The sequence below is a fragment of the Chaetura pelagica genome, unplaced genomic scaffold (genome assembly GCF_000747805.2).
Source record: "Chaetura pelagica isolate M959 unplaced genomic scaffold, ChaPel_1.0 scaffold332, whole genome shotgun sequence".
In the NCBI taxonomy this organism is placed as follows: Eukaryota; Metazoa; Chordata; class Aves; order Apodiformes; family Apodidae; genus Chaetura; species Chaetura pelagica.
The window spans coordinates 1,239,706-1,267,099 of record NW_009952480.1 but is presented as its reverse complement, the minus strand read 5'-3'; the positions used below and the strand labels follow the sequence as shown (position 1 = coordinate 1,267,099).

General features: G+C 37.3%; 1 protein-coding gene across 1 annotated transcript in view; it reads right to left on the bottom strand.

The window, feature by feature from the left end:
- The window catches only part of CTDP1 (CTD (carboxy-terminal domain, RNA polymerase II, polypeptide A) phosphatase, subunit 1), an 80,782-nt gene extending 57,705 nt beyond the window's left edge, over positions 1-23,077 (bottom strand). The window contains exons 1-7 of the mRNA XM_010008701.1: positions 22,997-23,077; positions 20,531-20,624; positions 18,986-19,114; positions 17,555-17,705; positions 10,010-10,100; positions 7,847-8,013; positions 5,328-6,413 (exon numbers count right to left, since the gene is read on the bottom strand). Coding sequence (XP_010007003.1) covers positions 5,328-6,413; positions 7,847-8,013; positions 10,010-10,100; positions 17,555-17,705; positions 18,986-19,114; positions 20,531-20,624; positions 22,997-23,037 — 1,759 coding nt within the window. The 5' untranslated portion in view covers positions 23,038-23,077. The remainder of the gene's footprint in view (positions 1-5,327; positions 6,414-7,846; positions 8,014-10,009; positions 10,101-17,554; positions 17,706-18,985; positions 19,115-20,530; positions 20,625-22,996) is intronic.
- Positions 23,078-27,394: the final 4,317 nt, after the last annotated feature.

Sequence of the window (27,394 nt, the reverse complement as noted above, 5' to 3'; positions counted from 1 at the left end):
TAAAATTTTAGTCTAAAATTGTTACAAAATGTTAAAAAGGCACAGAAGCATGAAGCAGTTAGTGTCCAAATTCAGCATATCTACTCTCTGATGGATACAGACTCAAGCACATCATATTAAGAAAATGTTATTTTCAAAGTATCATAGAAATTTTTTTGGTTGGAAAAGACATTTAAGATCATGAGGTCCAACCATTAACTTAGCACACTGCCAAATCCACCACTAAACCAAGTCCCTAAGCAACACAACGACATATCTTTATCTTCAGGGATGGTGACTCAACCACCAACCTGAGCAGCCTGTTCCAGTGCCTGACAACCCTTTCACTGAAGACATTTTTCCCAATATCCAATCCAAACCTTCCCTGGTACAACTTGAGGCCATTTCCTCTTGTCCTATTACTTGTTACTTGGGAAAAGAGGCCAACCCCCACCAACCTCCTTTCAGGTAGCTGTAGAGCGATAAGGTCTCCCCTCAGCGTCCTTTTCTCCAGGCTAAACAACCTCCATTCCCTCAGCCACTCTTCTTAAGACTTACACTCCAGACTCTTCACCAGCTTTTTTGCCCTTCCCTCTGGACTTGCTCCAGCACCTCAATGTCATTCTTGTAGTGAGTGGCCCAGAACTGAACACAGTATTTGCTGAACAACACCCCCAGGTCCTTTTCCTCTGGGCAGCTTGCCAGCCACTCTTCCCCAAGCCTGTAGCGTTGCCTGGAGTTGTTGTGACCCAAGTGCAGGACCTGGCATTTGGCCTTGTTGAATTGTACAATTGGCCTTGGTTCATCAACCCAGCCTGTCCAGGTTCTGCAGCAGAGCCTTCCTATCCTCAGGCACATCAACACTCCCACCCAGTTTGGTGTCATCTGCAAACTTACTGAGGGTGAACTCAATCCCCTAGATACTAGATATTAAAGAGAACTAGCCCCAACACTAAGCCCTGGGGCACACCACTTGTGACTGGCCCCCAGCTAGATTTGACTTCACTCACACATTTCTTTTAAAGAAAATATTCTTAAAAATAAAATATCTGTATACTTTATAGCTATGTCCAGTGAAGACTTCACACCAAGTCAATAGAACCGGCTAACAAGACTATCAGCTGGCAGCTTTCTCCTCTCTTAGCACCTCAGAGCCAGACTCAGATGTAGGTGAGAATGAAAAGGGCCACAGTTCATTGTACAACTGGTATTTTAAGCAACCTGATATTTAACGATATTAAGCAAAACTTGACATAGGTTAAGCCACCAAAAGTAAGGACATTAATCCCATTTAGCTTTCAAAGTACAATGAAAGCCACAGAATGAAATATATTTTGAAAAAGAAAATAAAAACCCAGGGCCTAAGCTGACAAAGTCCCACTCCTCCCCCACAAGAATATTTTTTTAAGTGACATGAACAGCTTTATCTTCTCCACCAGCAAAAACTCAATATAAAAATCAACTACAGTATCTCCTGCTTGTTCAGAAAGGAACATAATGAGGTTTATGGAACAGTGTAGTAACTCCTTAGCTGAGTGTGTACACAGCTATAACAACACATCAAGTGCAGTTTACTGTTGTTTAAAGCAAACAGCAGATGTTTCAAAATCTGAAGATTTTCTGCAGCCCACAGTTAAGTGGAAAGGACTAAGACTACCCTATACTCAGTCAGACTTAGGAAAGCTGATTAAATTGTATGAAGATCCTTGTATTTTCCTCCCTATATAATAAAAAAAATCCTAGCTTAAACAAGGATTTAATTTCAGAATTCAGAGTATCTGTGACTGCAGAGAAACAAGCTGTCTAGCTGCAGAGAAAGAGACAAGTATATACAAAGAATAAAATAAATTTACATTATTAACTGCAATAAGCTGGAAAGACTGCTGTAAATACAACATAAAATGGTGTATAGAATCCACAACCAGTAAATACCAAGCTACAATGGCCACTTTACAGAGAGAAAACCCATCCCTCCAAAACCTAGGAGGCAGTGTTTCGCATTGACTTCTTCCCCTATATCCTCTGACAAATTCTTCCACTGTTCTCCAAACTCAAAAGCTATCAGTATTTACCCCCATTGCTGCTGCAGATTAAGGATATGCCACTTACTACAATGCAACTAATGCAAAGTAAACACGTAAGTTAACTTGCTTAAGTCTTAAGTCTGCAGTTGTTAGCATGGTCATCTAGAACTACTGAACTTGACACGTATGTCTTAAAATCACCTTTTAAAAACCATATTAAAAAAAAAGAAAAGAAAAAAAAAGGAAGAAGTAGAACAACATTGACTGGTCTTGGGTCATTGGCTTCTAAATAAAACTCAAAGTGGATGCTTTTGTTTCCCTCTTTCACTAGCAATTAAACATCAAGCTGCGCTTCAGACGTTTGTCACAGGAGCCAGAGATGTAGTATTTGTATGGTTTACCAGCAGTAATAAGAGACTTGTAGAATTTGCCTTCTAACCATGCAAGAATCACTATGAAAATAATGTTGACAGCTGAATTATTCAAAATCCAGCTGTGACAGGAGGTAATTTGTATCCTTACAATCTTTGATTAAACTGCAGTTTCCCTCATGAAATTAGGAAAATGCAGCCTAATTACTTCCATCTAACCAGAGGCAAGCAATACAAACTTCAGTTGAAAAAGTAAACTAAAACTTATCAGAAAACCAAAACCACAAGCAATTCATTAAGATCTTACAAAAAAGGGTTAGTGGAGAATACATTTTTTCACTCTAAGTTGCCCTATTTTCACTGCCATTGTTACAAAAATAATTACTAAGTGATGATGAAAGATGACAAGACTCTTGCTCATTAGACAGAAAAGACTGTCGAGTTACCTCTCAGAATACAATTCTTTTTTACTAAAAGTAGGGGTCAGCTTCTACATACTGACAGCAGAAGTTTTTAATCCCAGCAGTTCAGGAATAGCATTCTTCTTGTGATTTCTTGTTTAAATTAGCAGGCAATATTTGAGCATATATTAAGTACCAAGTGCAACACTAACACTACATGAATACTTAGAAGGTGAGGGCAGATCTTAACAAAAAGTCTGAAAAATATGAACCACCTTGAAGTTTATTTATTTCTCAAAAGAGCACTGAAAATTAATTCTGTATTTTAATAAACTCAATTCAAACACTATAAAAGCACATTATTGAAGTCAAAACCTAAAATTCAGTAGTTTTTTCTAGTAAGACCTACATTAGTGGATAATTCACTATAAAATGTGCAGGTAGTGAATAATTTGATTATAAAAGCAGAACATTACAAAAGCAAGCAAAAAAAAAAAAAAGAAAAAGAAAAAGAAAGCCTCAGCTGCTTCCTGTTATGAGATGCTGTGTACCTTAACACAATGTTCAACACTTTTTCCTCTAGAGAAATACGAATGTTTGAGGGGGGTCTCATTTACAAATATCCTACCGATCTTACCTCATCACACAATAGCTACATCCAATGTACAACTGCATTCAGAAGCCATCTAATGCAAGTTAGACAAAGAAACTTTCAAAATTTTCAGAATTGGAAAGTTACATTAATAGGTATGTCGTCTCCAATGGAGTATAAAAAGCTCTGCAATTCTTTTCTGATAAGAGCATTCTTGCAGTTATAAAAGAGCTGTTCAGCAACTGCAGTAAAACCAGAGTCCCAAACTGATGCATCCACCAATTTTATAACTCCCCATTCACTAGTTCAACTATTCCAGCTAATCTCAAGGAAAGCAATTCCAGCCTCTTCTGGTTTTAGGTTTAGATATGCATTTAAGAAGTAAAACTTTATGAATTTTACTACTTAAACACATATCTACTTCAGGACAACTAATGTATACTTGCAATGTCACTGCAGGTCCATTGGTACAGTTTTTATTCTGATGCTTCTTTACTAGATTAACAGTGCAGCCCTCCTCCCTATAACTGGCCTTTAGGCTGGATACCAGGAAAAGGTTTTTCACCCAGAGGATGGTTGAGCACTGGAACAAGCTCCTCAGGGAAGTAGTCACAGCACCCAGCCTGCCTGAGTTCAAGAAGCATTTGGATGATACTCTCAGGTGCATGGTGTGATTCTTGGGGTGCCCTATACAGGCATAGGAATTGGACTCAATGATCCTGATGGACCCTTCCAACTCAGCAGATTCTATGAGTCTACTTGTGTTTTTTTGTCACTAGAGCGGTATTGAAAACACTGGAAAAGGTCTTATTATTTAGTCTAAGATTTTTTTTTTAATTAGCTGATCAGCATATCACAACATACTGATAAATTGGCTGGTTTTAATCCATAGATTTTTAACACTACTGATATTAAAATGGATAAAAATTAAGGAAGTGCAACTCACCTTTTAGTCACTAAACAGTGGAGGGTTTTTTTTATCACTGCCTCCTCAACAGGAAGAAATTATTCCTGGTCAGCTGCATAAGAACTATCTTGTTCAATTTCTTAAGTCACACGCACTTTGAGTAAAGTATATGCATCTACATTACAGCTAGCAAAAGTATACTCCATTATTTTATTATACAGGTTCATGAAATGAAAATGCTTTTGATGTACTGAAAGCTTAGATGAATACCAGTCAAGAAAAAAATTATCAAATTGGCCACAGATGCTTACGACATATAAACATGTCCTAAAACTACCTAGAAGTTTTAGATGACCTAAATCATGCAGCTTCACTATTGGATTTTATGGTTTTGATTTACATTCCATGCAACTTCAAAACGCCTACAATGAGTGAACCAAGGTGGGCTGTTAGCTCCTCTATAGCAGTTAACCAATGTTATATTCCTATCCATTACAGCCATGTAAAAATAGGTAGCTTTGTGCAATACATATCGAAAGTTGGGCCAAGCTCTCTTACATTTCCCATGTCAAAGATATACAGGCTATACACAGAACAGTGACAGGGTATCATCAGATTCCAGTCTCTGAAGATTATTCATTTGAATTCCATACAAAGTAAAACTGAACACGAGGTGAAATCTGAGTAACCAAGAAGCAAGCTTTACTATAACTTTATAGCAAGATCACTGTAAGCTTTCCCCTGTTAAAAGATTCTATTCAACATCTTCAATAGTCAAAGACTCTTAACCAAGAAGTGAGACATGATGTATTACATCAGAGGTTATTTAGCAGGTCCTGCTTTTAACAATTAAAAGCCGCACTTGATCAAAAGGCAGGAAAAGAGCCTTTAAAAAAAGCTCCTAAATATTGTTAGGAAGTATTTTTTCCTTTAATTTCAAATCTAATATCAGTTACATTAAAGCCTGTAGGTTACAGAAAAGAAAAAGGGTCAAGGCACAAATTAACTGTAATGGGAAAAAGCTGATTGAAAAATTGAGCCTCATTTACATACCTGTCCTTGCTGCAATGAGATGTGTTGCTTTGTCAGGATCATCAGCACTCAGTACAAGATTCTTCACAATTTTAGCTCCAAGTGCTGTGGCATGATAGTGCTCCCTTGTTTTCTCAATGGGAAAGTTTGTTGGGTAGAGTCCACTAAATATTATGGTTACATCTGCCAACACTTTACTTTTCAGTTCTGGTACTATTTTTCTGATGTCTGGAATTTCCTCAATCTCCTTTTTTAGGTATTTATCATACTTTGTGTAATAATCAGTGTGAACCCGCACAAGGATCTCTTCGAGGTATATTAAATGGTCATCATCATCTGTATCATCTTCCTCTTCTTCTTCCTCCATACTCTGGTCTAAGGACTCACCCATTGTAATCCCAGACTGTTCACTATTCTGAGATTCTGTTTCAGCTTCTTTCTTGTCTGTACACCCATTTCCTGAATCACAAAGGCTTTCCTGTTCACTTTCTTCTTGTGCTTCAAGATCATTTTTGTCATTAATATTTTCACTACATAGAGACTGTATGTCTGCAGAATGGTTTACCAGACCATCCTTTTTTTCAGTCACATCAGCACAACTTATTTTCTGCAAATTTTCATCCTGCGAAGGTTGTCTGGATTTCTTCCAGCTTCTCTTTTCCTCAATCTCAGTATCTGATACAGAAATGGATGACTTTCTGGTATCCAATCCACCATCACTTTCACTGTCACTAGACAGTTCAAAGTCCAAGTCATTTGTTGTCTTGTCTTGGGTTTGCTGCTTCTCTGTCACTGTTCCATCAACTTGTTCTGAAAAAATCTGAGACTCTTTTGTATTTGTCAAATCATTAATGACCTCACTGTCCATTTTGTGCTCAGTGCTATCGTTTAAGGATTCCTGGGCATTACCTTTTTCACAAGAGTATTTATCTGAGTCAGATATTTCACTGCTTACAGAAGAACTTCCATTTGCAGTGCAACTGTCTTTTGTAGCTTTTTTGAGACCATTGCTTTGTTCTTCTACACATGTAACATTCTTTATTTCTTCAGCATCTTTTGCTGATGTCACTGCTGAACACAGTGCCTCTGTTTTTGTAGAGTGGTTTACTAAAACACAGGAAAGAAATAAAACATTCATATATTTTCTTTTTTAAGCTTAATCAAAATTTACATTTTCTTTTTCCTTAAACACACAGTTATCATACGCAGCTATACTTCACTGTGTTTAGAAATAACAACTAGGCTTTTCGAGGTTAAGACAATTTAGGTTCAATCATTACTAGAAAAAACAGGAAAACTTAAAAAGCTTCACTTTTGTAAAGAAGCTGTGTAAACAGTTTTAAAAAATAGATCACGCAAGTCATAACATCAGGGGATACATTGTAGCATGAGTTTTAACAACTACATCGCAGGGAATAAAACTACAGCAGGGAAGAAATAAAAGGGGGGACAGAATTGACTTCAGGTCTCAATCCAGAACTACAATAGCTTCCTTTATAAACTCATATTCCTTTCAACTATTTTCCATTTTTCATAACCAAAATAACTGTATTTCAGTACTGAAAAGATATACAGGTTTTAGCAATACTAAGATGCTGTTCAATATTCATTTGAAACTCTCCTGGAATGCAAGTAAATGGTAAAATACACAGCAGAAAAAGTTTCAGGATATGTCTTCAGATGTCTGCAGAAGGAGACAAAAAACTGCAGACATCCAGGAATTTTCACACAAACATTCATCAGGAACACTAGATGAAGCCACCCTGCTTTGCCTCTCCTTTGTTTGCATGTCCCTGCCCTGCAAGTAACAATACCAGTCAAGTGTAGAGGTCCTACATCATAGTGGCTTGATTCAGTTTGAGTGTGTCATTATTGTTTCCAAACTGGACATCTTCAGTTCAACAAGGGAAATTTTTTAAAGAGTGATGTCAAGTAAATTAAGTTAAAAAAAAATAGAAAACCAACCAAACAAAACCCATCCCTTGCCTGAACTGTAAAAAAACTTGCAATTACTTGCTTCTCTTGCCAAATGACAGAACATCACATTCAGTAGATGCTAAAATCCCACACTAATTTTGGTAGCATGATTTAGGCAGGGAGGTATGCAAAGATAAAAACATCATTTTTTCAGCAGTATGTTGCTACCAGATTTTATTAACTATTAGACCAAAGCAGAACAGAGAAGAGCAAAGAAAAGGAGAAAGAAGAGGAATTGCTTCTCTGACCCCCTACAGAGAAAATCTGTCTTGTTTTACATAGAAGGACGAAGAGAGAAACTGTCCTCCTCCTACAGGTTCTTGAACAATTTGATGTATTGCCAAAAATAAAGCTATCAACAAGTGCATGAAGCTCAACAAGTCCAGTTTCACTAAGATACCTGCATTTGTAATGCAGGAGCACTCGCTGTCAACTACAATAATTTAGGATTGCTCATCTGAGTGTAGAAGTAATACTAAAAAGACAACCACAATAAATTACATCAAACGTACTTGAAAAGTGGAAAAAGTTATAAAAGTGGTTAAAAAAAAAATTATAATTACCTTTCTTTTTCATTTGAATTTCTCTTGATCCAGGAGGTGCATTAATATCTCCTATCCCCTGGAAGTATACATATTTCTTCACAGTTATCAAATTGGGTGCAAACTTCCAAACATCCTCTCTATCATCAATGATGCAAACCATGGAATCCCCACATGGAAAGAGATCTCTAAGAGACAAAGTATTTGATAAAATTAACCCCATTTTAGCAATTAATACTACCAAGGAAAGTTTACGTTCTGGTTTATTACAAGCATGTGTGCAGGACCTGCTTACACATTAATTTATTTTAAAAAGCAACATTAAAATTACGTAATTCAACATACAATATTTGAACTAATTAAAGTTAATTAAAAAAGTTAAGAACTATTTTAAAAACTACCTCAAAGGCTAGAAGCAGGAACTAACAAGACTTGGCAAGAACAAAACACTACAATATTTCCGTCTAGTTTACACAGTTTACGTTGATGAACAACCCAAAGCCAACTACTACATGGGCAATATAATATCTATATATAACTAGGAAAAAGACACAGGGACAGTTTTTGAAGAGCAGAGTAATTCAAACCAAGATAAAAAAAGCCAAAAAATACTAACATATCACCTAGATGGAAGAGGTAGAAAAGAATCATAGAATGGTTGACTCTGGAAGGGACATCTAGTTCCAAATGTCTGTGGCTCCACAACTGGGCACAGTAGAAGAAGGTGAAGGTCTCATGAGAGCACAGTAGAGGAGGAGACTCAACTCCCTTGACCTGTGGGCCATCTTTCTTTTGATGCAGCCCAAGACATGATTAGCTTTCTGGGCTGCAAGCTGACCGTGCTGGCTCATGCTAAACTTCTCATCAACCCTCAAGTCCTCCTCCTCAGGCTGTTCTCAATCCATTCTCCAACCATCCTGTACTTCTGCTTGAGATTGCCTGGACCCAAGTGCAGGACCTTGCACCTGGACTTACTGAATTTTATGAGTTTGGCATGGGCCTACCTCAAGTCAATCAAGGTCCTTCAGGATGGCCTTAAGTGTTACAAAAGCTTACATAAACAAGTGTCTAAAACACAGTAAGAGAAGAACAAAGCTTCTGATTTGCTATAGTCTGATAATTTTTAATTTAGCTTTATGAAATACCAAACATACCTGTCTTTTAGAAAAAATATTGGCTTTATACTCTCGAAAAAGATCAGAATCCGAATTTAGACTAGAACATGAACATAGGCTCTAGATTACCTAATGTCAAGAAACACTGCAGAAGAGAAGTTGCTATATGCATAGCACATTTGAAAACCAGAATACTAGACATTCAAATATGAAATAACCTCAAACTGAGAATTTTGGTATTTTAAAAAAACCCACAACATATAAGTCATTATACAAGATCACAAACTATAAAGTATAAATATAGAATATAGAATTGTTAAGGCACCTTAAAGGTCATCAAGTTCCAACCTCTCTGCCATCTGCAGGGACCCTTACCACTAGACCAGGTTGCACAAACCTCATCCAACTTGGCCTTATAAACCTCCAGGGATGGGGCATCAACAAGGTGTAGAACCTTGTACTTGGCCCTGTTGAACTTCATGAGGTTGACACTGGCCCACCTCTCCAGCCTGGCAAGGTCCCTCTGGATGACATCCCTTCCCTCTTGGATGTCAACCACATCACACAGCTTGGTATTGTCAGCAAACTTGCTGAGGATACACTCGACCCCACTGTCAATATCTCCAATAAAGATGCTAAACAAATCTGGACCCAGTACTGACTGATCCCTGAGGAACACCACTCATCACTTGCCTCCAGTTGGACACTTGGCCCTGGACCACAACTCTCTGTCCATCTGTCTAATCCATGCTGTGTCAGTTTGGAGTTCGGAGAGCAGGACGTCATGTGGGACAGTGGCAAATGCCTTGCATTATTTTAAGATTTAAAAGTATAAGTAAAAACACGATGCCATTGCTTCACATTCATACTGTTCTAGGTCCACAGAGCCCATTACGTAGATGAAATGCTGCAATACCCAACTTCTAAGTTTTATCGAGATGATGTTGATATTGAAGAGGCAAATAAGGAAGGACTATAAACATGTGAAATACAGAGGGAGTAATTATATTTAACATGTTGTGTCTCTTTGTTATCCGTTTTTCTTAATGCATAAGACCCATATACATACCTAAGATTACCAGTTTTAGAAAATGGATCAATACATTCATCCCTTGACAATATCCGATGGGAAAAAAGCTTCTTTTCAGGGTCCAAAAATCCTTTTGAAAGAAGAAATTTAAAAGTTAATGTTCAAGATGTTTGTTTCTTGTTTATGTTCGACATAAATCTGTGCAATAGCAGTTCTAACTAGGAGACAATTTTAAGGTATGAGATGCTGTATTGGGAAAAGGGTAAACATAGTGAATGAAGTATTTATAACTAATGCAGTAGAATTAATTTTAAAAATCCCATATTCTTTTTTTTCAACATAGCAACAAAATTGAAATTAATATAACCAAGTTTGTATCAGCCAAATCAATCAGGCTGAAAGAGATACAGCAGGGGATAGATACATGTGATTTTTGCAACTTAGATTTACCTTTCTATAGGTGGTTCTTTAAAGCTAAATGCTCTCCTTAGCTCATTATGCCTAGGGACTGCAGAGAAGTCTCACAAGAGTTGGCCATGTGCTGCAATACTTAAGCACAATGAGTAAGTTAAGGGACAGTCTTAGCCAGAGCTCTTGCATTTGTAGGTTTTAAGTTGTACCTCTAAGAAATAATGTAATACATTTACAGACCATGGAATATATACTGGGATTCCTAGAAATATTTAGGCCCAGTTGTAGGAACTTTTCTGACTGTAGTATTTCAAGGAAAAAAAAAAAAAAAAAAAAAGGCAAACCAAAAACAAAACAGGAGAAGCTGTGCTAACTGATCTTAAAGCAAGATAAAATGCCATTATTTAGGAAAATGGTGAGTTGGGTGTACAAACACACATGCACATGCTTCTGAACCCAGCCTGTAATAAATGAAGTTCATCTTCATTAACAGATCACAGCCACGTAATCACTTAGAAAGAAACTGCCATTTTACATGCTCATCTGAATTTTGCATTTTACTGAATTTGCACTGAAGTTAGTATCAGCTTCTCATTCTCCTGAATATTACAAGGCAGTCAATACTTATTTAGATTTTTTTAAAGTTTTAAATATTTTTTTTTTAAATAGTGGCCATCTTATAGCCAGAAAGAGAGTTCAAGATGACTACAAACTCTAATGACCAACTTGAATTTTCTTTGAAGGAGCTCTGAGATTTGCATGGAATACACATTCAACTTCTTTAAGAAGTCCAGCTCCCAGGAGCATGTTAAGTTGGCTCTTGAAAAACAGAGGGCATAAATAAATTTTAAAAAAATAAATAAATAAACAAAAACAGAAAAAATTAGTCATCACTTCTAAAAAGTTGATCCTGTTGATCCTGTACATTTAAGTGTAATTGGAATAACTTAAAACCCATAAAAGCAAGAAAATTCCGAGTTAAGGACACAGGTTCAACCTTAACTCACCCGACTATGTTTAAGAATTGCTGCAAACTCGCAGAATCATCCCCTGTAGTGAGACCCTTGCAGTACCTAGGCATAATGAATTGTGAGAATTAGCTACAAAGATTTATTGCTGTACACACAGATGTTCTGACAAACTACATAAGCTGTCATACCAGTTGCTGTTCTACCCAACCAAATTATCTTCTACTAATTCTCTTAATTATCTGAATACAGAGGGACTCTCTACATGAAACTGGAGTACTAATGAAATGGCAAAACCACAGTGAGACGTTCACTTACAGTACCGTTCAGCTAAATTAAGAAAAGGGAAGCTGAACTAAGAAAGCCCAAAACCAGAAATCCTAGCTACTAGGGATTAAGGATGAGGTAGTATTCTGGAGCTTTTCAATAATGGTTTGGTAAAGACTTATTAATTTTAATACTTTTGCCCCCTTGGTAATTCACCGAATTCACTGAAAATGTAGCTCACCAGAGATGCAGCAGCACAGATAAAAGCCCATCTTAAGAGAGTCTGGTCTTGCAAACCTAAGCTACTTGAACAGCAATACAGGAAACAGCACTGGTCTTTTGAAGAAGTTCTTAAACTGTTTTGTTTCTTTTGCATGTTGTCTAGCCAATGGAATCAATATAAGACACAATCCTGATGTTTTTACAATTCAGAGAAATGGCAGATAACACTTAATTTGTCATGCATTATATGTTGTCTTCAATAATATGTTAATATTGTCTTTAGATCTTTGAAAAGGCTAACTTGGTTATTCACTAATTTAGCAATTCTACTCAGTGCAAGAAGAAACATGACTCCCATGTCAGTGGAAACTAATTTTAAATTGGTTTATGATTGCAAGTAGAACATAAATCTGAAGAAATAAAAACTTTACAGTAAAAATAAGTAGATTGAGATATGCTCTGCAAGATAGTTTAAAACTAAGAAAAGACTAAGATTTTACTTTATTAAAAAAATATAATTATTGTACTACTTCCAGTAGCAAAAAACACCTGAGAGACCCTAATTATGAAAAATTTTACTACCTTTCAAAATGAAAACCTTTTCACAAACTACATATTGACAGTTTTAGAATTTTAAGATAGTACACAGTTTGGTTATTAACCTTTAATAAGGAAGATGCAGGTCTCAAACAGATTATACCTTCCAAAATATTGGTGGCTTTTTCTTTAAGAAAAATCAGTACAGGCCACCAAAAAAAAAAATAATCTGTTCAGTTGTCATTTTTCTGCGGAGGCATTTTGTTACAAGTTTCTATAACTTTGGTGCGATTAAAAGATCTATGTGTAAACCCATTGAGTACACAGAAACAGCAAAAGTGTTCCTGAGAAGTACTCTTAAATTTGTTTAATTTATTTATTCCTGTCCATTACCTACCACCTTATCCTGGAAAATTATTATGCTCAGTTTGCTGCCTTAGTGTTCATAGGAATTATTTTTTTTTAATGGAGAAGAATCAGTATGCACAAATCATTCCAGAAGAAGGATAAATGCTGATGAATTTGTCATTTTGTAAGCATGTTTGACTTGTACTTTTTATAGAATCATAAAATCATAGAATGTATGGGGTTGAAAAGGACCCTTAAAGGCCCCCCTGAAGTGTGCAGGGACCTTTATGACTAAATGGGGTTGCTTAGAGCCTTGTCAAGCCTGACCTTGAATGTTGGCAGGGATGGGACCTCCACCACCCCTGTGGGCAACATGTTCCAGTGCTTCATCACCCTCATGGTAAAGAACTTCTTCCTATCATCTAATCTGAATCTACCCTGCTCTAGTTCAAGACCATTGCTTCTTGTCCTATCACTACACACACTTGTAAAAAGTCCCTCCCTAGCTTTCCTGTAGGCCCTTTCAGGTACTGGAAGGCAGCTGATGGTTGCCCCAGAAACTTTTTCCTCTCCAGGCTTAACAATCCCAGCTCTCTCAGCCTGTCATCGTTGCAGAGGTGCTACAGCCCTCTGATCATTTTTGTGGCTCTCCTCTGGACTTGCTTCAGGAGCTCTACATCCTTCTTGTGCTGGTGGCTCCAGAACTGGACACATTACTCCAGGTGAGGTCTCGTAAGAGCAGAGTAGAGGGGAAGAATCACCTCCCTTGACCTGCTGGCCACTCTTCTTTTGATGCAGCCCAGGACACAGTTGGCCCTCTGGGCTGCAAGTCCACATTGTTTGCTCATGTCCAACTGTTCTTCCACTAGTACCTCCAAGTCCCTTTCTGCAAAGCTGCCCTCTACCACATCATCACCTAGCCTGTATTGAAAGCGGGGGTTGACCCTGCTCAGGTGCAGGACCTGCTGCACTTAGCCTTGTTGAACCTCATGAGGTTCACACTTCCCTAGCTTGTCCAGGTCCCTCTGGGTAACATCCTGTCCCTCTGGCATGTCAACCACACCAGTCAGCTTGGTGTCATCTGCAAACCTGCTGAGGCTGTCCTCAATCCCACTGTCTATATTGCTGATGTGGATATTAAATACCACTGGACTCAGTATGAACCAAACAGCCACTATTTGATCTCTAGATGGAGAGGGGTGACAAGTCATTGACCACCACTCTCTAAATGTGACCAACCAGCCTATTCCTTATCCACCGAACAGTCCACCCATCAAATCCATATCTTTCCAACTTAGAGAGAAAGATGCTGTGGGGGGCTGTGTCAAAGGCCTTGCAGAAGTCCAGATAGATGATGACATGCATTGCTTTTCCCTTGTCCACTGATGCAGTCACTCCACTGTAGGAAGCCACTAGGTTGCTTAGGCAGGATTTACCCTAGTAAAGCCATGCTGGCTCTCAAATCACCTTCCTGTACTCCATGGAACTTGTCATGACCTCTAGGAGGATCTGTTCTGTAATCTTTCCAGGCACAGAGGTGAGGCTGACAGGTCAGCAATTCCAGAGATCCTCCTTTCTACCCTTTTTAAAAATGGGTGCAATGTTTCCCTTGTTCCAGTCACCAGGGACTTCAACTCAATGCCATGACTTCTCAGATATTGGCTTTTGTATTTTAGCAGAAGGCAAAATTACTGAAGACAAAGACTTGCTGTTTCAAATTAAAACTAAGCTTCCAACTTGTTCTCATAAATTAGACAAAGTGCTAAGTATACCCCTATGTGGTTTCTTTAACAAACTGAAGAACCTATCATTATCCTTTGACTGGCATATTAGGAAGGAATATTTAGTTGACTTACCTAGCAGAGACTATTCATACCCAGCTGTTTCCTTTCCAGTATCTCACAGTCTTTACACATACAGTCTTATCAAGCTGTGTAACCTGATCTTATATAGATTCTTTTAGAAAAGTAACATGTAAACAAGACTCATAACGTTAAAAATAATAAATCACAAGATGCAATGTTCAAAAGTAACTAACTCATATTGGGCAAGTCTCAAATCTGAGAAGCAGATAGAGTTACATAGCAATTCCTAGTAGAAGTGATAGAAAAGTAGAATCCAACATGAATTAGAAGTCTTTTAAAAATAAAACTAAAATTTAATTCTGAAGAACCAGGTCCCCTTCAGTATTAAATATGCCAAAATTCTCTTACGTAGAGTAGGGAAAAAAAAGTAATAATTGGTCAAAGTAATTACCTAGGAGAGAAGTAGTATACTACTAAAGGAAGCTCTGGATTTAAAACACAAAACTCACCTTCATAAACATACAAGATACCACTTTGTAAATGTGTCAAACTAAGAAAGGGCTTAGGATAAATTACTTCAGTGGACATAAACAGTGTTTGCATGTATCAGTTAATCCCACTCCTGATAGGAGTCAGGTGGGATAAAAGAACAGGACTAACAAAATGTCATCTGTTTGCAACCAGGACATGGAAGCAGTATGTCAGATTTCACAAAGAAATATGGAGGAACCAAGAAAAAAAACCAAAAAAAACCAACACAACTTTTTCTTATAAAAAAGATTTCCGGTTTTTATTACATGTCCTTCCTTTATGTAACATAGGGATAATGGTAAAATATCAAACTGAGCCTTCTGTGAGGAATAATTTAATCAATACTGCCACCAAGTGTTCTCTATATGTATTAGGTATATATTTCTCTTACTGCACCGTGGTTGCATAGGTAAGTATGTGGATGGACCAAAGGCTGTATCATCTATTTCTCTGTACCAAAATATTTAAGCTGAAACTATTGTCCTCCCTGTAAAAGTAATCCCTTTGTAGTTTGAATGCTTTCGATGAGCTTAAACAGATTCAGGCAAAAATCCAGAAGTCTGGATGTCAGGAAGCTCAGATACCCTAATTTGCCTGTTTGGTAGCTATTCCATTATGAAATAGATGGAGCAGCTCAAATATTATGCCCACAAAGAGGCTTGGCACATTTTAAGTATCAGTCTGTGCCAACATGGGGACTGCAGGGTAATTAAAATTTTACCTCAGACTAAAATGAGCAAACACAGGAACAAATCACACACTGAGAAAAGACCAATCATTGGGAAGGCGCTTAAGACATCATGAGCTAACTACCTCGGCAACTCCTTCTTCTCCCTGTCTCTGAAGCTACATCTTCTGACTTTATTTGGTATACATCTTCTGATCTTCGGCCACATGCAGATTTTGGCATATAGATTCAAGTGAGGAAGACTGCCCACCCACTTTGTTACCAGCAGCTATTTAGACCTAGACCCTTTTGCTACACAAGAAATAATCACCCTTAAAGGACAGCAGGGAACAAAGGTGTTAATGCATTAAAAGTACACAGTGTATAATCTAACAGATAGACTGAAAAAGCTTTAGAAAGATTCTTCAAACAACTCAGCCAATAAACACAGAGTAATGTAGAAACATTCACTTGGATGGGCAGAACACGACAGGTGTCTCCTGAACTTTCTATCACGGAGAATTAGTTGGAAACCACAAATAGGTGCTCTTTTCTGATTACAGAAGTCTCTTATTTGTCATTACAAGAATATTCTGTGGCTTACTTAATGTGCATAAAGAATTTCTCTAATTAGACAATTCTTCCCTAAGTCTCTGTGATTCTTCATTAACTGCTTAGAGCTAATTAGGATTTTTAGCTATCCTAGTTAATAACTGTTTAACTATTAACTATTTTGGAATCTTCCTTTCTTACCAGGAAATGGGATCGTTGCAATAGCATTGCTGAAGGTACTCATGGCAACATTACACAAAAAAGCAGATGTGAAAGACAACTTATAAAAAAAGAAAAGCGAGGACACATGGAATGGTGGCAAGGACAGTTTGATAATCAGAGTTAGAACCTAAAACATTGTTAATTATATTGTCCTAGCTTAAATAAAGCCTGAGGTGAAAATGCTATTCTGTCAAAGAAGACTCAAGATGAGGTGAAAAACAGTTTTACAGTTTAAACATATGGTCACAGTCCTAACATGAATGACCCATTTGCTTGCATAACAGGGTAGGTTTATTTTATGCTTGTTGGAAAAAAACGGAAACATTCAAGCCAGTGACCCACACCACGGACTACTATTGTTATAATTTAAATGGAACTTTTCAGTTAGAAGAAAATATTTCAAAGTTATTGAGAAGTGTAAGTCAAAATAGTGCTAAATCTGTGTTCTTCCTCTAAGAAGTACATCTCAGCTACAGAACACAAACAGAACTGCTGTAAATGGATTTATAGCAGACAAGCTTCCTTTGGTGAAAAGAAACAGCAGGGGTAGGTTCCTCACAGGAGATAATTTCATGTTGTTCATTTTTATGGATTCTAAGCCAAGGAATGTTGAAGATAGTTTTTAGAGCCCACCAGCATAATTTCTTACTTCATTCAATAGGAAGGCATTCAAGCTCATGCCTCAGTCTGATTCCCTAATCATCAAGGAAGCAAAAAAGCACATCTGATGCGGCAGGCAGTGGAAATGTTAAGATTCTTCTTAATATTTTAAGATTTCAGGATTTGTGCTTCTAAAGCAGATTGAGAACAACAGTTAGAACTTAACTCACATCTAAAAACAAAAAAAAAAAAAAAAAAAAATTTCTAAAATTTAAAGACCATACAGGCACTGCCTTGTAAACAACCCAGGAATTCTGCTGACAGGACTATTTAGGAAATGTGTTTTTGCACAAGACGAAGAACATATACTTGAAAACAACCGCAGAAAGAAAACTAGTTATGCGAGTATGGAGGCCGATTACATAAATATTATTACATGTGAAATACTACTCACCTGCAATTGTATGTGCATACAGCCTGCTGCCAAAAGTAAAAACATGCAATTCATACAGCTTGGCAATTTTTTCCAGGAATTCCTTACAATGAGGACGCAAACGAGTATGCAACATAGGCTCACCTCGACCTAGTTGGAAATGAAATATTCCCTAGAAGAAAAAGCATGTTTCATATTATCAAAATACCAAACAAAAATACCAGCATTCCACAAGTGCCATCTTCCACCACTACTTTTATTCAGTCTGACTAGGTTAAAGCAAGCTTTGGTCACAAAGGTTATGTGTATGAATAAAATCCAAAGCACAATTTCGCTCCGTGTCAGGCAGTTTAGCACTAAATTGTTCAAATGCAGAAAGGAAGCTGTACTGTTGAGAAGCTTTTGAATAGGATAACTTTCATTCAAAACTGTACTCGTAGCAAACCAGTATGAAAAAAGCAACTTGAGAAATCTCTTTAAAAGTTCAGGTTCTCCAATCAGTACTACTCAGTGAGCTTCAGTCAGATTAGTTTTAGACTTTTTTGGATGAAAAAATATTATGTCCATGGAAACATACCATCAAATAGCAAACCATGAAGAAAGCTTGCAGATAAAGCTCCCAGTTAAAAATGTCAAAATATTTTTTAAATGTTTTTCTTCAAATAATGAATTTACCCAGATGAAGACCTAGCCTTTCAAATACACCAGGTTTTTTAACCCTCACACTGAATATTTGCTATTTCCTCTCAATTGCACAGCTTGTTTTTTTCTTACAGGTGTGAACACATGTTGAATGCACTGGACATAAGAGAATGGCAAGAGGAGAGAATGGCAAGAGGAGCAATCACAGTTTGTCATACTCCTTTAGAAGTAACTGTAGACACATTCCCCAGTGCTTCTTCTTTTAAAGGTTCCAAACTGGAAATATTACAAGTTAATACCCCTTCCAGTTCAATGTCAATTGTTTAATGAAGAAATTTAACTGCAACACCCAAACTACACCCCAAAAAACCAAAATTAATTTAAAAGAAATAATCATTAAAACATATTAATGGAGTGACAGACATAATAAAACTTAGGGACTTGATCAGTCCCCCAGACAGGGAGTTTGAACAGCAATTCATTATATCTGCCTCAGACTTGGAGGAGAAAAATCCCACATTACTGAGTACTCAGTTTGCGAATTGTAGAGGAAGGGAAACTGAGATTAAAAATAGCTGCCCAAAACTTCTCACTCAAGAGTGACTGGAATGGAAAAGTGCAGGAAAGTGTAAATGGAAGAAAAAAACCCCGTCATTTTTAATGCAGAGAAAAAAAAATAGTATGTTTCTGCTATTCTTCAACTACAAGTTTACGTAACCACAGAACAGTTTCTTAAAGAATCGTGATTTAAATGTTATGAGACATGTGCCTGTTGTTACTTTGACTTCAAAGTTAACACCAAATACTTACCTTATTAGACATTTGCTGGCAGTGCTGTTCTGTAGTATGGATCAATGTCTGGTCCAAATCTACCATGAGTACCAGTTTTCGATTTCGATGTAGTCGCTGTTGATCTTCTCTTCCTAGTTGTTCAGCTTGCTGTAACAATACATTCACAACTAAAATTAGCTTAGAAGAAATAAGGTTTACTGCCTTTTGTGTATTGTAAGCTTGAGAAGTTCCACTACAAACCAGCTGTGTAAGAAATAATGCTTCAACATAACTGCAGTGATGACAGCTTTGTCAGCAATTTTTCTGCAGAAAAAACAACTCCCAAAGTCTACTCTTAGATCTTTGTGATACTGGTAACTGTTAAAATTGACAAAAAATCAACATAACTTCTAAATGTAATAATTAAGTCTCCACCAAATTAATGCAAGGCCAAGAGTCTCGAGAAGAAATAGCAGTAACTTTGGGGTACACAAAGGACAGGTTCAGTAGGTCTGAAAACTTCGGTTGCTACATTCAACAATTTTCTATCAATTAGGGTTCACTATGGCTGACAACACCAAGCTGAGTACTAATAGGAAGCTGCTAATGACAGAAATGCTTTTAATTGTCAGTATAAGCTTAAAGAATATATGCCTTTAGGCATAAGTAGTTAAGATTATGTAGTTCTGTGTAGACACTAAAATTAGACGTCATACTCCTGTAAATCTGAAGTTTACTCCTCTTATTCATATTTCCAAATTTTCACCATATTAAGCCCTGCATTGACTTTAACTACTTCTGATAGCAAGCTGCAGTGTTACCCACCAGACAGCTAAACTTAAAAGTGAAGTTAAGTGGAGCTTTATGAAAAAGCAGGAGCTAAGTGAATATTGTGCTTTGAAACACTCTTCTATGATGGGGATGTTTTTAGCTGCTTTTATCTTCACATTTCTTCTCACTGGTGTTCTTTGAAGAGTTAAAAAAAAAAAAAGGAAAAAAGATCAAACAGCAAAGTTGGTAAGGAAGATAAGTAAGATGTTTATCTTCAAAATAAACACACTTTCTCCTCTAAAGAAACTGAGGGATGAACAAGCATATTTTGATAACTCAGCTGAATGGAACCTTTGAAAAATAATGAAATAAATTTAACTTCAGGTAAGATGCAAACAAACTAGCTTTACTATATCTACTGGGATCAATTCCAAGGCAAAGGGTGAAGCCAGGTTTTGAAGACATTGCAAGCTTTGAACACATTTCGGCTAGAGTGGAACCTGAATTTCCACAAACTGCTCATTCTGAGAGACAAAAACATTAAAGTAACAGGTTTTCACACTGCTTTCACAGAAATGCCAGCTTTTCAGTGCACAGCTCTAAAAAACTCCACTGTAAACCCTGAGAAAAATCAATCTGCATTAGGGTAAACACACAAAAAGCCTAGGCTATTGGTGTTCAATACCACATTTCTCTTCAAACCAAACTTTCTGTATGAAGTAAATACAACATTGAAGAAACTCCTATACTTAAGCTTCTCAACTGTGGAGCTAGAGTGAAAGGTATGAATAAAGCAAGCATGATGGCACTTACCTCAGAGCTGACTTTCAGTTCTGGGACACTGTGAACCATAGACACAGTTGCTGTGGATAATGGCACATGCTGCTTTCCGTTCTTGCTTCGTATCCTAATCATGGAGGAAAAAGAAGCATTATACAGAGAGTAATAGCTTAGGGGAAAGTTGAACACACTAAAATCTGTAGTATTAAATTAGTCAGCATAAAAAAATATTATTAAAAAGAGCTATTAATAGCACTCTTTCAAAATTCTGGTTGATGCAGATTTCTGAACAAAATGGATAAAGAGATGAAAGCAGTGCATCAAAAAAAAAAGTTACTGTGCTGTGTTGAGGCAGAAACAATCATAGGCAGATACACTTTTACAGTATCAGTGTTTGAAAGCACTGATACCCAGAAACAAAAGACACAATTAAATTTGATCCAAAGTCTACATGCACATTTTATTTAGCATCTTACACCCTTAGCTTCAGAGTTCAGAAGATTTCTTCTACGTAACACTGAACTGGTGTTTTAAATGAGCTTTTAAAAAAGAAACTGTTTTCAGACCATTTGTTGAATGAGCATAAGAATTGTTTAACAGAAAGGATGCACCACTAACACTCAACAAGCTGGCAGTGAATTGGCTGTAGTTGCACTGATGCTTTTCAATTGTAGGCTCATCAGACCTAACACATTCTTCCAGAAGTATAAGCCATCCTGTTTAAAACTGAACTCATTGCATACCCTGAATTCATATGTGTTTTTAACTAAAGAATCGCAGTGTAACAATATTTACATTTGACTGTATTCAAACCTCAAATTAAGTATTCATTCAGGACAGGAAAATTCCTATTAGTTGTTATCCTAACTTTTTGTCAGGTTTTTTGTTTCACCAAATACTTGTTTAGAAAATTTTAACTGTCAACTTTTAATTTCAAGTTATATCCAATCATTAACAGGACTACAGACTGCATAAAATTTCCAATACTCAGTCCATTTTAGCTATGAATAAAAATGAAAAATACAAGGATTTCCTTCCAAATGAAATGAGAATGCAACATTCATTTCTAAAATTCAAGCTACTGTACAGTCATTCTGGAAAACAGCTCTTGAATTAGTTATTTGACATGCATAAGAAACATGCTCTTTACCAACTGTATTAGTAATGAGATAGAGCAAAAGAGAAATAAAATAATCTTTCAAAATTGCTTTCTTTTTGGCTGAAGACTTAAATTCCTTTAGTTCCATGGCAGACTATTTCACCAAAAAAATGTAAACTGTTCTGAAGCCTTAAGTTGAAAGCACTGGGGACAAGCTAGCTCCCATTCAGCCATATTACAAATAAAGCAAGGTCACATGAATAAGACTGATATTACCTCACAGCTATTTACACCTTCAAAATTAAAACACTCAGGTTTGAGTCACAGTCGACACACCTTAAAACTCTGAACATAAAGAACAAAGTATGATACACTGCTAAGAGAACTTCTGTCTCCATGCATGCATGCTCTTCACATTTTCTGCCTAAGGTTGTAAGTTATCCTACATTTAACATCACAGAAAGAGAGTGTGCACAGTTATTAAGCCATAAATTTGTAACACAAACTGTAACTCAAGTACAGACATGGCATTTCATTCACCTATACTCCTAGTTATGAATCCCTGTAATGGTCAAAAGGAAGTAAGAGTTCTAAACAATTTATCTATCGTAACATAGAAGGAGGGCACTAAGAGGGTGCCTTGTGTAAATAACAAAAGTAAATTACGACTGGTGGGGTCTCATGAGAGCAGAGTCAAGGGTAAGTATCACCTCCCTTGGCCTGCTGGCAACGCTGCTTTTGATGCAGCCCAGGACACTGCTGGGTTTCTGGGCTACAAGCACACAATGCCAACTCATGTTGAGCTTCCCACCAACGAACACCCCCAAGTCCTTCTCCTCAGGGGTGCCCCCTATCTGTTATCTTCCCAGCCTGTATTTGGGTTTAGGATTGCCCCAAGCCAGGCCCAGGACCTTGCCCTTAGGAAAGAATACAATTAGCCATTTCCTCTTCATGTGTTGGTCTTCTCCACAAGGAACACCAATTCCTGCAATTTTTCAGTAAAGAAATATACTTTATTAAATCATTCTTAATAATGTGATCAAAAATTAATGTGATCAAAAATTAATATGCTCAAACTACTCAACTTTAAGCAAAATTTACTGAGCTAATATAGATTTTTTTTAAAAATAACACCAAATGTGAAAAAGTGCTCTATGTTGAAACGTATCTTTTAGAGGAAACACTTTCTCAGTCTCCCTTATAGGAGCAGAGTAGACCTTTTTATGTTAGGGCATATGAATACTGTTCTCTTCCCTACTAGTATCTACAACTTCACAGTTACAGGTATGATTCACACTACCAAGACTCAGAATGGAGAAGCAAAGAAGAAAATGAGATAAGAGTCTGGATCCCTAATCACAAGCAAGGAGAAGTTGGCAAAAAGAGCCACGAATACTTACTGTGTCAAGTCTTGGCCACATTCTGCACACAGGCCTTTCATAACAACAGGATGGCTGCATCCTTCCAGTCTCACCAACACACCCCTGAAAAACATGTACTAATTCAATTTATTTCAAGCATATTTCAGACACAAAGACTGAAGATTGTAAGAGTTCAAGGAATAATTTCTGGTTTATCATTTGAGTGGCAGCCCTCTAAGATACATGCTTTTGCCCTAACGGAGCGGAAAAAAGACATCAATTAAGTATCCCAATTTGACACCTTCAAAAGTCACCAAAACATGTATTAATACCAGTTTCTAACCTTAGTTTAGCAAAGAAGTTCAGAGTATTAGCAAAACAAACATTGTTTATTGAGAAACAGTTTACATTCAATTAGATAGAATGCTCTGTTAATATGCCACTGAGCTATACAGCAATGAAAATCAATACAGAAACTTTGGGTGTATATTGATTTCATCTTAGTTTTTTGTTTGTTGTGCTTTTTGTATCATGGTCAAAACACATTGCTTCAGTCTTCTGACAAAAATATTGAAATTTTTTATCCTTAAGCTTTGGATTCCCACATTTAAAAATAAAGACATGAAAAAGAGTAATTTATTCTTTCTTCCAAACAATGGCTAAAACAAAACAAAGAGCTTGATGTGCAAAGAAGAGTGACATCTACTCTTCCAAACCGTTTAGAAGACAAAGTCTGCTCTTCAGATGAATGATGCAGCAGAAGCATGCCTTTGTTCAAATTCCATTCTCAAAATTCTGAGTCTTGAGAATACCATCATTTATTTCCTCTCAATTACTGGAACAATCATTACAAGCAACTTCTACCATTTTCTTCAATACAGTTGAAGGAGTTGATCTTTCAGACAAAGCTTTTCCTTTCAAACTCTAGTAAGTATAGTCCAGCTATTACCAAATTTCTTCAACTCTGTGACCACGAACTGCAGTATCTCTAAAATTTTAGAAAAAATAAAAAGTAAAGCAGCTCTAAAAAAACCCTAATCCCTTTCATAAATTAGTTGTAGTGTTTTATCTTTGGCTTTAAGTCTGCATTACAATAAGCAGACAGCACTGGCAACAAAACCGTTCAGATGCTCAAATCTCTCATTCCTGTGTATGAGTATTAAGCATTTGGGAATTCCAAAAGGAAATCCACTTTCCAAACACCTTCTGCAACTGCTTACTTCCAGCATGTCACACGTTTCTCAATGACCAGAAGACTGATGACTCTACTAACAAAACTGCAGCTGATGCCCATGCTGAGGATTTTTTCCTCAAAGTGAAAACTATATTCAGGTCAACTTTATTTAAAGAATAATCTTCACAAGCCATCATACCACCAGTACTCCTGTTATAAAAAGCTCCCTTCTCACTGGCAGTCATCACCTGCTTGGAAATTACAGGTCTTCTTCCTGCGTAAGCAACTTGTCCTGGTTTAAGCCAGGATGAAGCACATTTGCATATGATTGTACATATGTTCTTTTATGATTAGCACTTAAAGCTGTCTAGTTTAGTTTTCAATCTGGGAAGTCTCTCTCTTTCATTCTCTCTCTCCCCTTCCCTACCTGGGTGGGAGGGGGAAAAGGAGCAAGAACATTGTTGCTGATTCAATTGCCAATCCTGAGTCAAACCATGACAGCATTTTGGATCTCCTTTTATAAATACAGTGTATATTTAACAGAACACAAATAATAACTAGTCATTATTGGTTTTCTACGAGAACTCTGCAAGAGACAAGCTATTTTTCTGGCCCATTTGCTATTGGCAATTCACGGATTACTTAGCTCCCCTCTCATGCCCTATGTCTCTATGACTTCATTTGACTCTTCTCCTTCATCCCCCTCCTTTGATAATATATCTTTTCTTTTACTTTGATTCATCATTAAGTTCCTTCTTTTTAGGCCACCACTTCACCCTAAGGCCCATGTCAGAACTGCTTATCTTCAAACTGTGTTCAGTGTATGAGCCTGAAATTACACAGACACCTAAAAGGCCAATAAACCCCACGATATAAGATACAGAAATGGGCATAAGAGTTAACAATGCCTGAGGTTTTTACCTCAATTTAATGGATTTTCAGTAGCTCAGGAAAAATAAAATTATTTTTATGCCATCTTAGAAGTCAAAATATCTTCAGGCATTCTCTCCTTCGCATCTGAGGTAATCCCACACTCCAGGAATGCAATAAGAGGGGCTGGTATACTCCTGGGCTGAGGCAAGGCTCAGATTAGGCCATGCAAGAGTTTTCCATTCAGGTACAGGCACACATCACCATACCCTTTTGATTTTAAAAAAGGAGAGATTCTTACAAAAAAATTAAGAGTACCAAATCCATTGATTTTGTTGCTAAACAGCACCTCCATAGCCCATCACACACCAAACAGCACTGATAAATACCAGCTCTACCCCTGCACATTTACATATGACCAAAATACCTAATCTTATTATGCTTGCTGGAGATAAAAAATATTCAGTACTACACCATGCCATATAATTCTCTGAGATTACATTTAACCCAAAGGGCAGATTAAGAACTCCAGAGCACCAGTAAACTTCTGAGCATGCAACCACACTGGTCAAGTTTCAAGTACAGCTGTCAGGTTCTTCAGCAGTTCTCACAGGGGAAAAAAACAAGTAACCTTCATACTACTTAACGCTGCAGAAAGGTGGCCTGGCCTCTACTAAGACTTAAGCAAACTCAAGTACTTATTTCAATTTAGCACATACTTTAATTACTAAAAAGGAATATACTGGGGAAGAACAAGCACAGAACTCCAGTAAAATTATTTTTGTGACTCTCAGAACTGGAAATACTCCTTTTACTGGAATTTTAAAAATTTAATGGCCAAGATCCACGGTAATTATCAAACAAGAGTGAGCTGAATCAAAGTGTGCATGTCTATATTTAAATGGCTGCATATACCTAATAGGGCTTCAGGTTTCTGCTCATTCTCTTCTCTGGGTCATGAGTGACATCTGCTTAAACAACAAGAGCTACTCTCATTTCTGGAGAGAAAAATAAATCCCCTCCTCCACCACATATGAAGAATTACAATACACACTACTGCTGGCAGCATTAACAGCATCTTCCTGTCTCTGCCTAGACTTCTCCAGGACTCACATGGTGGCAAGCAGAGCTCCTTGAGTACTTCAAGAATAACATTCCAAGGAAAGCTGCCACAGAAGATGCAAAAACCTTTTCCAGTTTTACAAACTGTCACAACTCTGCAAGTGAGCCAGGCACTGGGGAAGAACCACTGAGCTGTGAATGGCACATGTGTGGAGAGGACAAACCATTCTAATACCCACCCAGCCAAAGGACTGCAAGAGGAAAGCAAAATGCTCATATGGTTTCTTTTAAATAACAAACTACAATGGAATTTAAGTGAAACTTGAGCAAGTAAACAAGGAAACCCACTCTGTGATCCTACTCACATTATTTCCAGATGTGCTTGAAAATAAGAAAGAGTGACACTAAGTTTACCATCATAGCAAATTTTTATTTTTGTTGCAATGATCATGGATAGGGACATTTCCTAATTGCTTTAAGATGCAGATGACCATAAACCCATAACTGTTTTCCCAGTACTTCCCAATACTTAATATTTTGCCTGATTCTAAAATAAGTAATTTTATGAAATCAAATACAAGCATTTTGTTTTTATCAACAGAGGAAGTCAACACCTTTGGTAATTCTAAGGCCTGGTCACTAATGCTGATTCCCAGTCTAAGAACTTTCTATCAAGTGCAACCAAGGCTATGGTTCCTGGTAGGTTAATTACAGTAGAAAAGCTTGCATATAAAGTTCTTACATCTACGCTAGAATTTCCAACTCCTCAGTTGTAGCAATGAGTTTATCTGGATCACTGAAGCAAGCCCACTACAAACAAAAAACAATTCCCTAAAGGTTTATTGTGTAAATCTGGTCTTCCAGAGTGATCTAACACTTCCAGCAGGGAAGAACAATGGCATCAAGTGCAAGAGTTAGAGGAGGAGAGGACCAAGAACTCCTGAGCTACCTGATCATGGAGAAGAAACCTACCTGCAGCCACTGGGCTTGCCTAGCTGCAGCACATGAGTACAATGACCATCAGATAGCTTTACTGAAGAAAACTAACTTGAGTGTATGTAAGCCACGGCTTTCTTCCTGTTACAGCATAGTGCCACTTCCAGAGACAATTGTTCTAATGCCTTGCTGCCAAAGAATGGCAATATCTTACTTGCTTTTTCCCCCACCCCTTCTCCTTTGGCATTTTCAGAAAGGATTATTTCAGTACCTGGGGAGGCAGAAGAACTGACCAGCCCTATCCAGGTTTGCAGCTGGGCTTAAGAGAGTCAAAGAAGCTCATAGAGAAGTCCAGCAGACTGGCCCAGGAGAGAACAGAGAGAACAGCTTCAACA